The sequence below is a fragment of the Hypanus sabinus genome, chromosome 25 (assembly GCF_030144855.1).
Source record: "Hypanus sabinus isolate sHypSab1 chromosome 25, sHypSab1.hap1, whole genome shotgun sequence".
In the NCBI taxonomy this organism is placed as follows: domain Eukaryota; kingdom Metazoa; phylum Chordata; class Chondrichthyes; order Myliobatiformes; family Dasyatidae; genus Hypanus; species Hypanus sabinus.
In genome coordinates, this window is record NC_082730.1 from 14,570,088 (window position 1) to 14,586,850 (window position 16,763).

Genomic DNA, 16,763 nt, shown 5'->3' on the forward strand with positions numbered 1-16,763 from the left:
AAACCTGATTAACCTTAAGCTAATCATGGGACAATTTAGAATGACCAAATAATATACCTGGTGTGTCTTTGGACTGTGGGAGGAAACTGCAGCACCCCAGAAAAACCCACACATTGAATGGGGAGAACATAGAGACTCCTTGCAGACTGCATCAGAATTGAACTCCAAACTCCATAATGCCCTGAGCTGTAATAGCGTCACGCTAACCGCTATATGAAAAACAATTGAAGGAAAAAGGTATCTATTCTTGACTGGAGAACACAGAAAGACAATTGATCATAAGAACATAAGATATAGGAGCAGAATTAGGCCATTCAACCCATTGAGTCTACTCCACCATTCAATCATGCCTGATTTATTATCCCTCTTAAACTATTCTGCTGCCTTCTTTCTGTAACCTTTGACACCCTTACTAATCAAGAACCTACCAATCTTTGTTTTAAATATACCCAATGATATGGTCTCCATTTCCTGTGGCAATAAGTTCCACAGATTCACAAGCTTCTGGCTAAAGTATTCCTCCTCAACTCTCTTTGAAAGGGATGCCCTTCTATTCTGAGTCCATTCTGAGTCTGAGACTTTTGGGCCTAGATGCCTTCACCATAGGAAACACCCTCCCCACATCCATTGGGCTTTTCAATGCTCGACAGCTTTCCATGAGATCCATGGGTATCAGAGATACTTGAATCCACGGATGGGGTCTTTTCATACCATGGGAAGGGATCCATGGAGAGACTGATGGGACACTGACACGGAGTCCCCACAACTTGAGCCATTTAATGGCGATGAAAATCGAAGCAAAGGAACAGACACAGGTTCTGTGGAAAATAATCAGTGAACATCTGAAAGTCAAACACACTAAAGATTTCAGCAACTCTGTACCTTGACCAGGACCGACCAGTTTGGAATCTGAGCAGCTCATCGACCTCTCTGAGTCTCTGACTCCTCGCAGCTGCCTGAACTGCCGTGTCTGCCATTATCCCAGAACACAGCAGGACTCCAGATCAGGACAGCAGTGATGATACTGTGTATATGTCCGGTGGAAATTAGGGGTACAAGCTCTCTCAGTAGCAAGGAAACAGTCTAAATGGTACCCAACAGTTTGACTTTGGAATGGCAGCCTTTGTGTGTATCCAGGAAAACTCCCCATTATGTGAAAGCAGGTAATTGTCAAATACATACAAAATGAATGGTGACTTTAGGGAGAGGGTGTAATTGTGATTGGATTCAGTGACCTACGACAGCAAAGGAACCCATAAGATTGGTTTTGATATGAAGCCAATAAGGAATCTTACGTCACTGGAAAACTGGAAAGAGCATTGGCCATAAGACCACAAGATATGAGAGCAGAATTAGGCCATCCTGTCCATTGAGACTGCTCCACCATTCAATCATGGCCGATTTATTATCCCTCTTCATCTATTCTCCTGCCTTCTCTTTGTAACCTTTGATGCCCTTACTAATCAACCTCTACTCTAAATATACCCAATGATTTGGCCTCCACAGCTGCCTATGGCAATGATTTCCACAGATTCACTAGATTTTAGCAAAGTAAATTCCCCCACATCTCTCTTTTAAAGGACATCCTTCTATTCTGTATCTGTGCCCTCTAGTCCTAGATACTCGCTCTGTAGGAAACATCCTCTCTATATCCACTGGGCTTTTCAATGCTCAATATCTTTCCATGAGCTCCTCCCTCATTCTCCTAAACTCCAGCAAGTACAGGCCCAGAGCCTTCAAATGCTCCTCATACATTAGGGAAGATTGCCTTCACCTAATATTTGATATCCCAGTATGGTATTTTAATCCTGCCGAAGGGTTTCGGCTGAAATGATGACTGTACGTTTATCTGTAGATGCTGTCTGGCCTACTGATTTCCGTCAGAATTTTGTGTGTGTTGCTTGGATTTCTAGCATCTGCAGATTTTCACTTGTTTGTAAAGAATTTTAATCAGCAACCAGAATCCAGAAACTCTGTTTCAATCGTCACTAACTTACTTGGGCTGCTCAGGAAATTAGAAAGTTAATGATGACCATAAGACAATGGGACTGTAAGACATCGGAATAGAATTAGGCCATTCGGCCCATACAGTCCATACTGATGACTGATATATTATACCTCACTATCAAAGTCTCCTGCCTTCACCCTGTAATCTTTCGAGCCCTTACTAATCAACAAATTATCAAACTCCTCTTTAAATATACTCAATGGCATATATTTAAATGAATTCCATAGATTCGCCACCCTCTGGCTGAAGAATTTCCACCTCATCTCTGTTATAATGAAAGGAGTCTGCACTTCCTCCATGTGGAATGTGTGGGTTCTCCCCAGGTGCCACTGTTCCCTTCCACAATCCAGAGAAGTATCAGGTAGGTTGATAGTTCATTGTAAATTTTCCTGTGATAAGGTTTGGGTGAATCACTTTTATCAAGGTTTGCTGGGCTAGTGTGGCTCTAGAGGCTGGAAGGGACTGTGCTGTACTCCATCATTATTGTAATCTGAGGCTTTACCCTTTTGTCCTGGACTCCTCCATTATAGGAAACACCTTCCCTAAATCCACTCTATCTAGACCTTTCAATATTCCATCAGTTTCATTGAGATCCCCCTCATTCAAAGACAAAGTCAAAGTAAAAAATTATTATTGAGTACTTACATGTCACCACATACTACTATGAGATTCTTTTTCTGCGAGTATACTTAGCAAATCTATAGAACAACAACTGTAAACAGGATCAATGGACAAGAAACTGTGCAAACTTAGGCTTACAGTTTGACTTTATTGTCCCCAAACTTGGCCAGAAAGCCAATGTGAAAGGAAGCAGTCCTAACACAGACCAATATAGAACAGCGTGTGTCCACTCTTAGGAAAACAGAAGGCACCCTTTATTCACAGTCTTTGCCTCCTGCCAGTCAGCAAATCTTCTATCCACGCTTGAATCTTTCCAGTAATACAAAGGCTTCTTATCTTGTTTAGCAGCCTCATGTGTGGCTGATGTAAAAGGCCTTCCAAAAATCCAAGTCAACAATATCCACTGACTCACCTTTGTTGATTCTGCTGGTAATCTCCTTAAAGAATTCCATCCAATTTTTCAAGCAATATTTCCCCACAAGGAAACCATATTTTATCATGTGCCTCCAAGTATCATGAAATCTCCTGGGGTTTAGTCTATCTGGTCCTGGTGACTTATCTAACTTCCAAGCCCCTTCTCTACAATAACAAATGCACTCACTTCTGACAATGCCCACCTTGCGTCATACTACCTGTGTCTTCCTCAGTGGAAAAACATTGCAAAATATTTATTGGGTGTGCCCTCCATTTCTTTGTCTCTCATTATTACTATCTCTCCAGTGTCATTATCCAGTGATCTGATATCCACTGTTGCTTTGATTTTACTCTTTATATGTCTGAAAATATCTTGGTCACATCTTTTATATATTGGCTTGTTTCCCTTTATATTTCATCTTTTCTCTCCTTTACACTTTTCATGTAGCCTTCTGTTGGCTTTTAAAAGCTTCTCAATTCACTGACTTCTCACTAATTTTTACCATATTATAGAAACTTCCTTTCATTTTTATGACACTGTCTCACAACTCAATACTTATTCCAGCATCTTCAATGAAGAAACCAGATGTACGAATGGAATGCTCTCAATTTGTCTGGATGTGCAAGTCCAAATATGTTTGAGGTGCTCCACATCCTCCTGGAGGGAGTGACAATCTTAACTGTTCGCTGTACTTTCTTTCTACACCGTGGAGGCTGCAATGTGCAGCTTCTAAAAATGAAAAGGAATACCTTACTCTCACTAGAAGTATAAGAGCAGCAGGAACAGAGAAACAAAAAAAAAACATTTAAATGATCCTCCCTTGAAATTAGAACTTCACCGTGCTATTGATTTCGATCTCATATCTGCAGATCTCTCTATTGTAGAAGATTGTCACATTAACCGTTCTGTCGTGTTTTTCTCCAAGCCTATTGAGGCGGGGCAGTAATATTGATGGGACTGGACGTCTAAGAATTGATAGTGCATGGTCAGTTCATTGGTATCTGAGATGTTTGGATGCCCAGATGAGGTTATTTCATACGAAGTGTGCTGAATGGGAAGAGGTTTCTGGAGAGACTCATAGGACACTGACAACAAGCCCCTGAGATGAGAGACATTTTGCTGGTTAAACCAGTTGGTTTCCTCAGCTGTGTAAGTCTAGGAAAGACAATCACTGGCCCAGCCAAACTCGTGAGATTGAGGCATCCTTGATCCCCCCCAAACCTCGGTTTGTGTGGATGCTGTGTCCTTTACTACCCTGTTACAAATTAACAAAAAGCAGACAGTACACTGCATACGATTAAAGGAATTATATTCATGAATCTTTACTGAAGAGTTAGGAAAGAATAACAAAAAGAAAAGGGCCCATTCTGTTTAAGCAGTCAAATGTGCACACACTGGAGCTAATCTTGAACTTCTCTGTCGCTCACGTGCAGGGCCCTTCAGGACATTCCTCGCAATCCATCTCGAACAAACAGGTCTCCCACCGCATCATATGCTGCGACCGGTTCTCCCCAAAATCTTCTCTCCTCATCTCCTCTTGAACAAAAGCCCCAAGACCAACCTTATTGTCCCTCACCAAGAAAACCTCCTGCTAATTGGATGGCACACTTTCCACATCATCCCTCATCTTCCACAATGATCCAAACAGGCTGAAAGCAGGGCAGGAGCTTTGTGAATTAAATAACTACAGCAAAACAGTGAAGATGTGAGCCAGGGCAATACATTGGTGACAGATATCAAATCACAGGAACAGACACAGGTTCTGTGGGGAGGAATTCAATTTTCAGACACTGAATGAACATTTGAAAATCAAACTCTGCTCTGTCACTTTATTAGGTACACCTATTCATCTGTTTGTTAATGCAAATATTTAATTAGTCAGTCATGTGGCAGTAATACAGTCCATATGAACAGACCAATATAGTCAAGAGATTCAGTGTTCAGGCAATCAGAATGGGGGGGGGGGGGAATGTGATCTTAGTGACTTTGATCGTGGAACGATAGTTGACGCCAGACAGGAAGATGTGAGTATCCAAGAAACTCTTGATACTGTGGGATTTGCACATACAACAGTCTCTAGAGTTTGCAGAGAGTGCTGACGAAAACAAGAAAGTATCCAGTGAATGGGAACTTTGCGAGTAAAAATGGCTTGTTAATGAGAGAAGTCAGAGGAGAGTGGCCGGACTGATTGAAGCTGACAGGAAGATGGCAAGAATTCAAATAACCACACATTATGACAGTGCTGAAGAACATTTGAAAAGACAATGTGTTAAAGCTTGAAGTGAGTGGGTCACAGCAGTAGAAAAACCCACGAACATACAGTGGCCACTTTATTAGGCATAGGAAGAACTGTACCTAATAAAGTGATTACTGAATGGTTAAAGGCAGAAACTTGTGAGATATCCATCACATGTTCAGTGGCTTTGAGAGGAAAATGAAATTGTGAGTGGGTTCGGAGACCTGCCATAGAGAGGGAAGCATTTGGCACTGATGTTAATGCAGAGAGAGTGAGGGATGGACAGGGTCTGAATAAAAATCTGATACTCTGTCCTGAGGCTGAATTGGACGAGGAGGAGATTGCTGTTCTTCAGACACATCCATGAGATGGGCATTTCTCCATTCAGCAAATTTAAACCCAAGATCGGCACAGTGTCACTCCTCAGGACAACTGATCCTTCACAGAGGAAACATGGATGAGACATTTAGTTCATTGAGAAATAAATCACTAAGAAACCTACCATTAAATACTTGTAGATATACATTAAATATTGGATCATGATTGATCTGTTGATGTAATTCCACAGCTGTACCATCCTGTATCTCCAGAGCTAAGATCATGCATAGTAACAGTAAATATTCCCCGTTCTGGGTTATCTGTGATTGACACTCGTCCACTCCGTCCGCGTTGCTCATTCGTTTCCACTAAAACTGAATGGTGACGAGTCCATCCATGGCACCAATACTTTGTGTGCGAGCGGTACTTTGCTTCATAGTGACAATTGATTGCGATTGCACTTATCACAACTCCTGTTACATGTTTCTCTGCCCTCAATGTACCTGAGACTGCGGAAGGCATTTTCAAATTTGAAGGGAAAGGAACAACTTAATGCAAAAAAGATATTTTTGAACATGAGATCAAAAACATGTCCAGATCACATTCAGCATGTTGACCATAACACCACAGTCAATGGTTTTGGTCTGAAGTGCAGTCAGTGCTGTTACTGTGTCAGTGCTCTCTCCCCTGTGTCAGTACATTGTGGGTTCAATTCCCACGCCAGAGTCCTGAGCAGAAACCCAGGGTTATCTCCCATCTCACACCTCTCCCTCTCTCCTAATTATACTATCTCCCTCTCTGCTCAGACTTGATGCAAAGTCTTGACCCAAGTTGTTGACATTTCCCCTGCCCCTGACAGATGTTGCTTGACCCACTGAGTTCATCTAGAGTGTACTCAGAACTCCAGTTTCCCACAATTTTAGTGTCTACAAGTATTCAAACTCTGTTCTGGAACTGGGGTTATGCCCCCAAACCAACACTGATTATGTGAAGTCCAGTGCAGGTTGTCACTCACTGGATAGGAAACCAAGCAGAAGAATCAAAGTCCACAGCATTTTATTCACAGAGAACCAGCCAGGACCAATCTGTTCTCAGAAACCAATGACTAAAATAAAAATGAGGAAGAAGGCAGCAGGAGGTTAGATCAGAAAACCGCAGTGACCCGACTGGAATGTGGTATGTGACAATCAAAACACGTTTAGTTATATTAGCAAGAGAGAAACATTTAAACAGTTCCCAAAGACTGAACAAAAGAGTGAGCGGAGTTGAAATATTTGACCCAAGCAATAGCGAATGTTCTCATCTGAAGCAACAGTAAACGGCTGGAGCAGAGGATTAATCTGCAATGTCGACCACTCTGCCTCCACAGATCCCACCGGATTCCTTCAGATCTTTTTTTTATTTTTTGCTTGATTAAAATGTTAGCCATGATGAGTCACTGGGGAAAGTATTCATGGTCAGAAGTTAATAGTGGAAAGGGAACAAGTCCATGTTGAGTTTTGTGAGTGTGAATGGAAAGTTACATCACCCCTAGTCCAGACCACAGGAGCATTCGATGGCTCTGGGCTGGAGATTAGAAGAATGGGGGGAGTGGGGGGAAAGGTCTCATTGAAATCTGTTGAATATTGAAAGGCCTAGATAGAGTGGATGTGGAGAGGATATTTCCTAAGGTAGGGGATTCTACAACTAGATGACACAGCCTCAGAGAACAAGGCCATTCCTTTAGAACAGAGACGAGGAAGAATTTCTTCAGACATAGGGTGATGTATCTGTGAATCCACTTCCACAGATGTCAGTTGAGGCCATGTCATTGGATATATTTGAAATGGAGGTTGATAAGTTCTTGGTTATTAAAGGTGTCAAAGGTTATGGGAGAAGGTAGGTGAATGGGGTTGAGAGAGCCTAATTTTACACCTAAGCCTTTTGGTCTTATGGTCCTCTAATAAAGACACCAACCTGATGAATCTCTTCTGCTAAATGAATTTTTGAATGTTCAATGCTCGTCCAATGCCAGAAGTTCTCGTTATCACCTACCTTACCATCTGCCGCTGTTCCAAAACTCAGAGTTATGGACTTGTATCCCAAGGTCCGTACATTGTTCTAGACCTGCCTTGCTGATAATTCAAACAAACATGAGACACGTGAAAGACACCTGATAAATGGTCTTGGCCAGAAAGGACGACTGTTTACTGTTTTCCAAAGATGCTGCCTGGCCTGCTGAGTTCCTCCAGGTTTTTGTGTGTGTTGTGATCATTCTATCAAGCCTGTTTTTGGGAATTTGCTGCTGAGGAATGAGTAAAGTGGGAAATAGTTTTGATGTAGAAGGGGCTTTTCATGCACACTCAGCAGACGTACTTGGCTTCATTCCCTCTTCTCTCTGAAGACTGGTTCCACTATCTGAAGTAACTTTTAAAGCTCACCTCTTCTGAATTCTATTCCATCAATTTCAGGAGCTCTGACGGGATTTCACTTTGCGTCAGTTAGATGTGAGGGGAAACCAGTTGAATGGAGTTGCACATTCTCAAGGGTAAAATCCGTAAAACCATAGATATAGGAACAGATTTAAGCCATTTGGCCCATCGAGACTGCTCCGCCATTTCATCATGGTTGATCTAAATTTTATGTTAGCTCCAATCTCCTACCTTCTCCTAGTATTTCTTCATGCCCTGACCAATCAAGAATCTCTCAACCTTTGTTTTAAATATACATAAAGACTTGGCCTCCACAGCTGTCTGTGGCAAAAAAAATTCCACAGATTCACCACCCTCTGGCTAAAGAAATTCATCCTTGACTATGTTCTGAAACAACAACCCACCCCCATTTTTAGGTTGAGTCTGCTGGTCTTTGACTCTCACACCATAGGAAACATCTCTAACTCTACTCTGTCAAGGCTTTTCACCATTTGATAGTTTTCAATTTGGTCATCCCTTATTCTTCTGAATTCTAATGAATACGGACCCAGAACCAACAGACACTCTTCATATGAGAAGGCAATTAATCCTGTAAACTTTTATGTGAACCTCCTTTGATCCCTTTCCAATTTCAGCACATCCTTTCTTTGATAAGGGTTCTAAACCAGCTCACAATACTCCAAGTGAGGCCTCACCAATGCTTTATAAAGTTTCAACATTACATCCTTGTGCTTATATTCTATTCTTCTTGAAATGAAAATTAACATTGCATTTGCCTTTCTCACCAGAGACTCAAGCTACAAATTAACCTTTAGGGAATCTCACACAAGGACTCCCAAGTACCTTTGTGTCTCAGATTTTTGTATTTACTCTCCATTTAGAAAATGGTCAAATCTTTCATTTCTTCTACCAAAGTGTATGACCATACACTTCCCAAAACTATATTCCATCTGCCATTTCTTCACCCATTCTTCTAATGTGTTTAATCCCTTCTGTAGCCTCTCTACTTTCTCAAAACTACCTCCAACTATCTTCATATCATCTGCAACCTTTGCAACAAAGACTTCAAATCCATTCTCCAAATCATTGACATATAAGGTAAAAATAATTAATCCCACACAGACCCCTGTGTAACACCATTAACCACTGGTAGCCAACCAGCATAGACTCCCTTTATCAACATACACTAAATACTGGAGGAACTCAGCAGGCCAGGCAGCATCTATGGATAAAAGCAGAGATGACATTTCAGGCCAAAACTCTTTGGCAGGACTGGAGAAAAATAATCTGAGGAGTACTCAGCTACTCATCTGCACATTATCTCTTGTTTGTGATTTGAAGATTCCCTTTATTCCCACTCTTTGCCTCCTGTCAGTCTGCCACTGCTTTATCCATGCTAGAATCTTCCCTGTAATACCATGGACTCATAGCTTGTTAATCAGCCTCATGTGTGGTACCTTGTCAAAGTCCTTCTGAAAATCCATGTACATAACATCATCTGATTCTCCTTTGCCTAACCTGCTCATTATTTCTTCAAAGAATTCCAACAAATTTTTCAGGCAAGATTTTCCCTTAAGGAAACCATGCTGACTATGGACTATTTAATAATGTGCCTCCAAGTACCCTGAAACCACATCTTTAACAATCAACTTCAACATTGTTCCAACCATTGAGGTCATTCCAAATGGCCTATAATTTCCTTTCTTCTGCCTCTCTCTATTTTCGAAGAGTGGAGTGACATTTGCAATTTCCCATTCCTTCAGAACCAATCCCGAAGCAACTTATTCTTGAAAAAGCACTACTCATGTCTCCATAATTTCTTCAGACACCTCTTTCAGAACCCTGGCGTATGCTGTCTGGTCCAGGTGCTTTATTTACTTTCAGACCATACAGTTTCAGTAAGTGTTCAGTGATCATTTCAGTGTTGAGGTGACTGGTTCAGAAGCCTGATGGCTGCACTGTTGTTGAACCTGTTAGTTTGGGACCTGAGGCTCCAGTTCTCTGCTCGGCAACAGCAAGAAGACAGCATGTCTGGAAGATGTGGGTCCTTGATGATGGATTCTGCTCTCTTGTGGCAGGACTACTTTACAGATGTGCTCACTGGTGGGCTGGGCTTTACCTATCAGCTGATCAGATCAGTCTTAACCAACCTCCACACAGACCGTCCCTGAGTAATGAATGTGTCTGTTTTTACAGATGCCTATAAGTCAATTTTACCCTTGTGTCAGAAAACACAACAAATATCTATACTTCCATGATACTGTAATGGAGAGCATCAACTGCAAATAAAACTGAGATGAAAGAGTAATTCTGAAAAGTGGAGCGAAAGAAAACCAGTTCTGTTATTTGTAGGAACAAAGAACACAGAACAGTACAGCACAGTACAGGCCTTTCAGCACAGAATATTGTGCCAATTTATACTTCATGATCAATCTAACCCTTCCCTCCTACACAGCACATCACCCCCTATATTCATACAAACATGTACGTGCATAACTAAGAGCCTCTAAATGTCCTTATTGAGTCAGCCTCTACCATCTTGCCTGCAGTGTTTTCAGGGACCCACCACTCTCAGTATATAAAAAAAAAACATCCTCTCAGCTTTTGTCCACTCACCTTAAATGGACGTTCTCTGGCATTGGTCATTGTCACCATGGGAAAGAGGTACTAGCTGTCCACTCAATCTATGCCTTATATTCCACAATACTCCAAGTGTGATCGAACTGGAGGATTATTGATTTGCAACATTACCTTGTGGCTCTTGATCTCAATCCCTCAACTAGTGAAGCCCAGCACATCCTACACCTTCTTTAACACCCTTACAACTTGCACAGCAATTTTGAGTTATCTGTGGACTTACACCCCAATATCCCTCTGTTCCTCCACATTGCTCAGACTCCTGCCATTAACCTTGTAATTCAAGTTCACTCACCCAAAGTGTATCACTTCACATTTTTCTGTTAAGCTCCATCAATCACTTCTCCATCCAGCATTGCATCCTGTCTTTACCCTGTTGTGACTGATGACAAGGCTCTAGACCATCCACAATACCGACAATCTTCGTGTCACATGCAAACATTACTGTGCAGAATTCGCAGGCACATATCAAAATATTCTGTAAAGTGAAGATGCTTTCAAAAATAATGAAATGAGAAGTAAACAGTAAAAACAATAAATCAGGTCAATATTTGGTGAGACCATCCTTTGCCTTTAAAACTGCATCAATCCTCTTAGGTGCACTGTTGTGCCGTTTTGTAAGAAAATTATCTGATGGATCGCTACAGTTCTTCTTCAGACTTTGGCAGTTGTGCTTGCCTCTGAATCTCCAGATAATCTCAAAGAGCCTCAATGATGTTGAGCTCAGGGTGCTGTGGAAGTCATAGCTTCTGAAACCATATAAATAAACCTACGACTTTAGCATAGTACTGTACATTGGAGTTTTGAATTCAATAATATTACTGAGGCTCATTCATTTGTAGATGTGTCTTTAAATCAGATTGTCACAACCTGGGAATGAACTGAATTGTCTTTTATCCTACACAGCACTCAACTGACTGGATCTGCTCTTTAAAGCAACACCCTTCCACCTCTAAGCCAGATCTCTGAAGTGAAACTGAGGTTGATGAAAGGTTCTTGTTATGGCTTATAGCTCCAAAACAGTAAAATAATTCAAAGGAAAACAAGGGAGCCGAGAAATGTGAATCTTAGTTTGTGTTTTTACTTTAAGTGAGGTGCGCATGTATTGCGTTGGTGTCATGATATATGCTTGTAATCTGTATTTAATTATTTAAACAAACAATATGTACAATATTATTCAAATATTGTAAAATATGAAATACACAACATTCCTCCCTGCTTAGTTGTAAATAGCAACTCAATATAGTATGCACCTCAACTATTTACAAAGTATAATACATCATGCAGCTATTTGCAGGTATCCACAGCATAAAAAAAATTTAATTTGACCCATTCAGGCCTAACGATTTAATTGCTGTGGAGGATTTCTTACTCTTGTGGGACAATATCTTTCCTGACCAGTAGGATCATTCTGCCTGATCATTAAAACTTGTGGCTGTGAAAAAATCTCAGATTCCTTGGTGGTGGTGGTTATAGGAACTGACTCTGAGACTGCAGGATGTGGTTCTGACAGTGCAGGACATTTATCTTCTCCTTCACTTTTCTTTTACTAGTTTGAGCATCTTGATGTTGGGAAGATGCAGTGAGTTCACAGGAGTATTCACTTTTGAATCCTTCTGTTTCTCCCATTACAATCTGCTCTCTCTCTCTTGGTTTCCTCATCCACATCATCATCTGATGAAACCTATGCTTTTGATTCTCCTTTGACTCCTTTCTTTCATTATTCCATCTGGACTTTGGTCTTTGCATCTACTCTTACAAACAGCTTTTAGTCTCTCACTTGAAGTTCATGCAATCAACATAATACATGCAGAGTAGATTCTTTATATTCACAAAAGCTGAATGCTCGCAACTTTCTTGAAACTTCTTGAACTCTGTCCCCACTTAAAACCAAGCCACATTTCACAAATAACTGCCTGACTAACATGCCAGAATCTTTCACTGATATGTTGCCTATAAAAGCTGTTGTAGTCAGACCAGTGTTTTAATCATTTTCACACTTCTACTAAACAGCATGGTCCTTCCTTGTTTCAATATGATTTCCAACCAGTAGTACAGAGATTAGCACCAACATCTATTAGTCCTCTGTTGGGCAGTGGTTCATGTTGTTCTGCATGGAGACAGTTGTGACATCATCCAGTACCTTTTTAAATTTGTTTTCAGTTGGCTTTGTTGCAGGGAATATGGCATGCAAATTATTGAATGGATTTCCAATCAAGTAGTAGTTGTTAATGTGGCTTGTTTTTGCTGTATTTCACTGGTGCAAATGTCATTCCCACAGGATTACTTTTTCCCCTGGATAAGTTCTGCAGGTTTCAGCTTGGAAACTTTGAAAAGCCATTCAAATTCATTTTCTGGAATGACTGAAACAGGTGAATGACTTAATCCTGCTCCTGTGTTTATGGTCTTATGGTCTTGACTCCCTCAAGAAAATCCAGGAGCCCAAATGTGATCTGTTTGACATGTATAAAGTTTTATTCTCATCCAAGCCAAAAGGATAAATGACTCATTAACATCAGCAGTTTATAAACAAGTATCTTAACTGATTACTTATTAATTATTGGAATATCCAACAGCAACAGTCTCAGGCGTTTAAATCCATAGAAGAGAGTTTAATAGAGTAAAATGGTTTTAAGCAATTCACAGCTGTGATAGGGTTAAAAATTGAGATCAGTGGGAGTGACATGTTGGAAATGGAATGCTAAAAATAAGTCATTGTCTTGAAGTACGGTAACATAATTTTTTCACCTTCATGAAGTTAACAGTTTAATGACGAGAGGATTACTCTTCCATAAAGTGGGAAGAAGTATGAATATTTTATCTTGTGCAAAATTCAAAAATCCAGTAAACAGAAGCCTTCAGGTTAACTTATGGACCCGTCTGAGAGGAGCTGATACATTGCCGCTCTGCAAAAGGCAACAGTCAAATCTTCAGACTCGTTGACACTGTGAACTTTGCTTTAGAGTTGTGCCTGGAGCTTGGACTCCAATATATTCACATCAAGCATTCTGCACACACAGTGTGTCAACATCTTGTCGATATCATCTGCAAATATCTTTGGATTGATCATTGGATAAGAAAAGGTCAATGTGTTTAAATGTCTTTCCTTAAGTGATGAGTATATTTGAAAGCAAATTCCACTGATGTCCAGAGGCCTACCTCAGTTTCCCTTGTGAACCACAAGACTGAAATAGTGTAGTTCATCAGAGAGTGAAGAGCAGCCAACGACCAAGCTTCCATATCATGAAACTGACCAAAGGGGAAGAGATACAGAACTGATGAAATGAAACAAGATGGCTTTGTGTTCGAGACATTTACCTCCTGTTTCTTCTGTAACCTTAGTGGAGAGGAGTGAGGTAAGTAAGCAGAGCCAGAGGAGTTCAACTAGAAGAGTAAACTGGTGTTGACTGAATGACTGGATGGGGGAAGGGGAACAACCTGTGATTACTAGTTACAGACACATAATCACTGGGTCTTGGTCTTTGAATTGAAAACTACACTGTGAAAATGGAATTAGGAAAAATTGAGAAATTAGAATTGCAGAGGTGCTTTTATGATACTGAAATGGCATTGGATGAAGTGGACATAGCTGTAAGAAAAATGTCATCCAGGGCATAACTTCTTCTCATTGCCACCATCAGGGAGCAGGCGAGGAACATGAAGACACACTCTCAATAATTTAGGAACAGATTCTTCCCCTCCGCCATCAGATTTCTGAAGACAAAATGAACCATCCCATGAACACTACCTCACAGTATTTTGCTTTAGTTTTGCACTACTTATGAATATATATTTATTTTTTTTATATTCATTTATAGTTTTTTATGTATTGCAGTGTACTGCTGCCACAAAATAACACATTTCATGACATGTGCCAGTGATATAAAAGCTGATTCTGATTCTGTGAGGAAGACAGAAATAGAGTCCATGTAAGTAAATATGAAAAATAATGAAGGATAGATGACCCAATATCAAACCGAGAAAAATAATCATGCGTGATCAAAAGTATCTCTTTATTCCCTGGACAACAGAGGGAAAAGCAAAATTGAGTTCAGCAGTTTCAAAAGGCCCCACGCACAGCAGAAGATCTGACTTACCAACAAGAGACTTTCTAAATTGGAGAAACAATGGGGTAAATCAATCAGGGCAATGAAAATGACCAGATTATAATGCACTTATGATGATAAGAAGGTAGGAACAATGTAGGAATAAAAAGAAATTGCCTCAAGACAATGGTGTCAACTTTCATTGCAGCCATTCCTTAATTTTATTATGGTTATTGGATTTACTGAGTATGCCCGCATGAAAACAAATCTCAGGGTTGTATACAGTGGCATATATGTACATTTCTGAATTGGACTCAGTTTGCAGTTCCTCAGCCCAAATAACCAGCTGATCAAGATCCTAGGTAATTCTTCAAAACCCTATTCACTGAATAATTACCTGTTTGAGTGTTATCTGCAACTTACACATTTTTCCATAGTTACTGGCATTGAAAATTTGGCTAACACAGCAAGTTGTTACCTTATTGTTTATTGCTTTACCTGCAATCTTTGAGTCAATGCTATGTCCGGTAATATCACAGCAAGAGAAAGCAGCATCCTAGGGTTTGGCAAATGCACAAATGTAAGTCATCTCACAGCATGGGAGGAGGTTAGTGACGGAGTAGTGATGGAGAACATTGTATGACAACCTTTGAGTGCAGCAAATGATTCTAATTTCCAAAAGATAAACATTAGAAGAAGAGACTCATCGTGCTTTTCATTGTGCATTGGTTGTTAAGAGTGGATATATCTGAGGGATATAAATTATGAGATGTACAGGTTGGATAGAGGACAGCAAACTTTCCCATTCTCAGAGGTGAATAAATCTAGATGACATAGATTTGGAAGGGATTTGAAGGGATTGTTCTTACCCAGAGAGTGGTGGCAACAGAGTCACAGTCAGAGTTTGGAAAGTGTCTGAATGCGGTCTTAAATCATCTCTCAATAAAAGCGATGGGCCATGTGCTGAAAGATAGGGTTTATATACAGTGCTGTGCAAAAGTCTTTTGCACACGTAAAATAATTTTGTATAGTGAAGATGTTTTCAAAAACAATTAAATGAAAAGTTTCTGAATAACAAAGAGCAGGAAAATCTTTAAAACTTCATCACTGCCTCTAGGGTTTTTGTCATGCAGTTCTATAAGAAAATCAGCTGGTAGGTTGTTCCAAGAATATTGGAGAACTTGCCACAGTTCTTCTGCAGACTTTGACTGTCTCACTTGCTTCTGTCTCACCAGGTAATCCCAGACAGCCTCAGTGATGTTGAGATCAGTTCTCTGTGGTGGCCATACCATCTGAAACAAGGGGCTTAATATATTTGCACAGTACTCTACATGGATGGGCAATGGAAAGCCACATGGCCTTTGTCTGTGCTGTACGTCTCTGGGACCGTATGAATCTGTTACACAACAGCAGGATGTGAACCCGGATCCTTATCATTCAAAGTAGATTTATTTTCAAAGTGTATGTATGTCACCATATAAAATTCAGATTTACTTTCTTGTGGACATAATAAATCTATGGAATAATAACCACCACAGAATCAATGAAAGACCATCCAGCTAGAGTGTTCAACCAGAGTGCAGAAGACAACTATGCAAACACAAAAATAAAGGAATAAGTAAATAAGCAATAAATATCAAGAACATAAGATGAAGAGTCCTTGAAAGTGAGTCCATTGGCTGTGGGAACATTCAATGTTGGGGCAAGTGAAGTTGAGTGAAGTTATCCCTGTTGGTTATCCATTATCCATTCCAAGTATCTACTTCCAAAATAAAAATGAATATCAACTTTTATCTCTAAGTTATTACAGACTATTCAGAGAGATTAATTTATCTTGCAGTCTCAGGCCCAAAGCATGCAGAAGAACATTGGTTATAGTACTGGTTGTGGAACTGAAAACAATAGTCCCACTGCAGTTCCGCCCAAATAGATAAAGTTCTAATTTACCCCCTTAATCATCGCGATGAGCCAAATGGCCTAATTCAGTTCCTATATCTTGTGGTCTTACTTGGGTGCAAGGCCATCATACTTTCCTGAAAAAATTCCAACAGGATTTTCATGCAATGAAAAA

At 40.3% G+C, this 16,763-nt stretch overlaps 1 protein-coding gene across 1 annotated transcript in view; it reads right to left on the reverse strand.

Moving 5' to 3' along the window:
• Nucleotides 1-16,763, reverse strand: part of LOC132380891 (polymeric immunoglobulin receptor-like) — a 141,135-nt gene that overhangs the window by 77,290 nt on the left and 47,082 nt on the right. Inside the window, 1 exon segment of the mRNA XM_059949808.1 lies at nucleotides 5,826-6,107. Within this exon segment, the coding sequence (XP_059805791.1) occupies nucleotides 5,826-6,107 (282 nt within the window).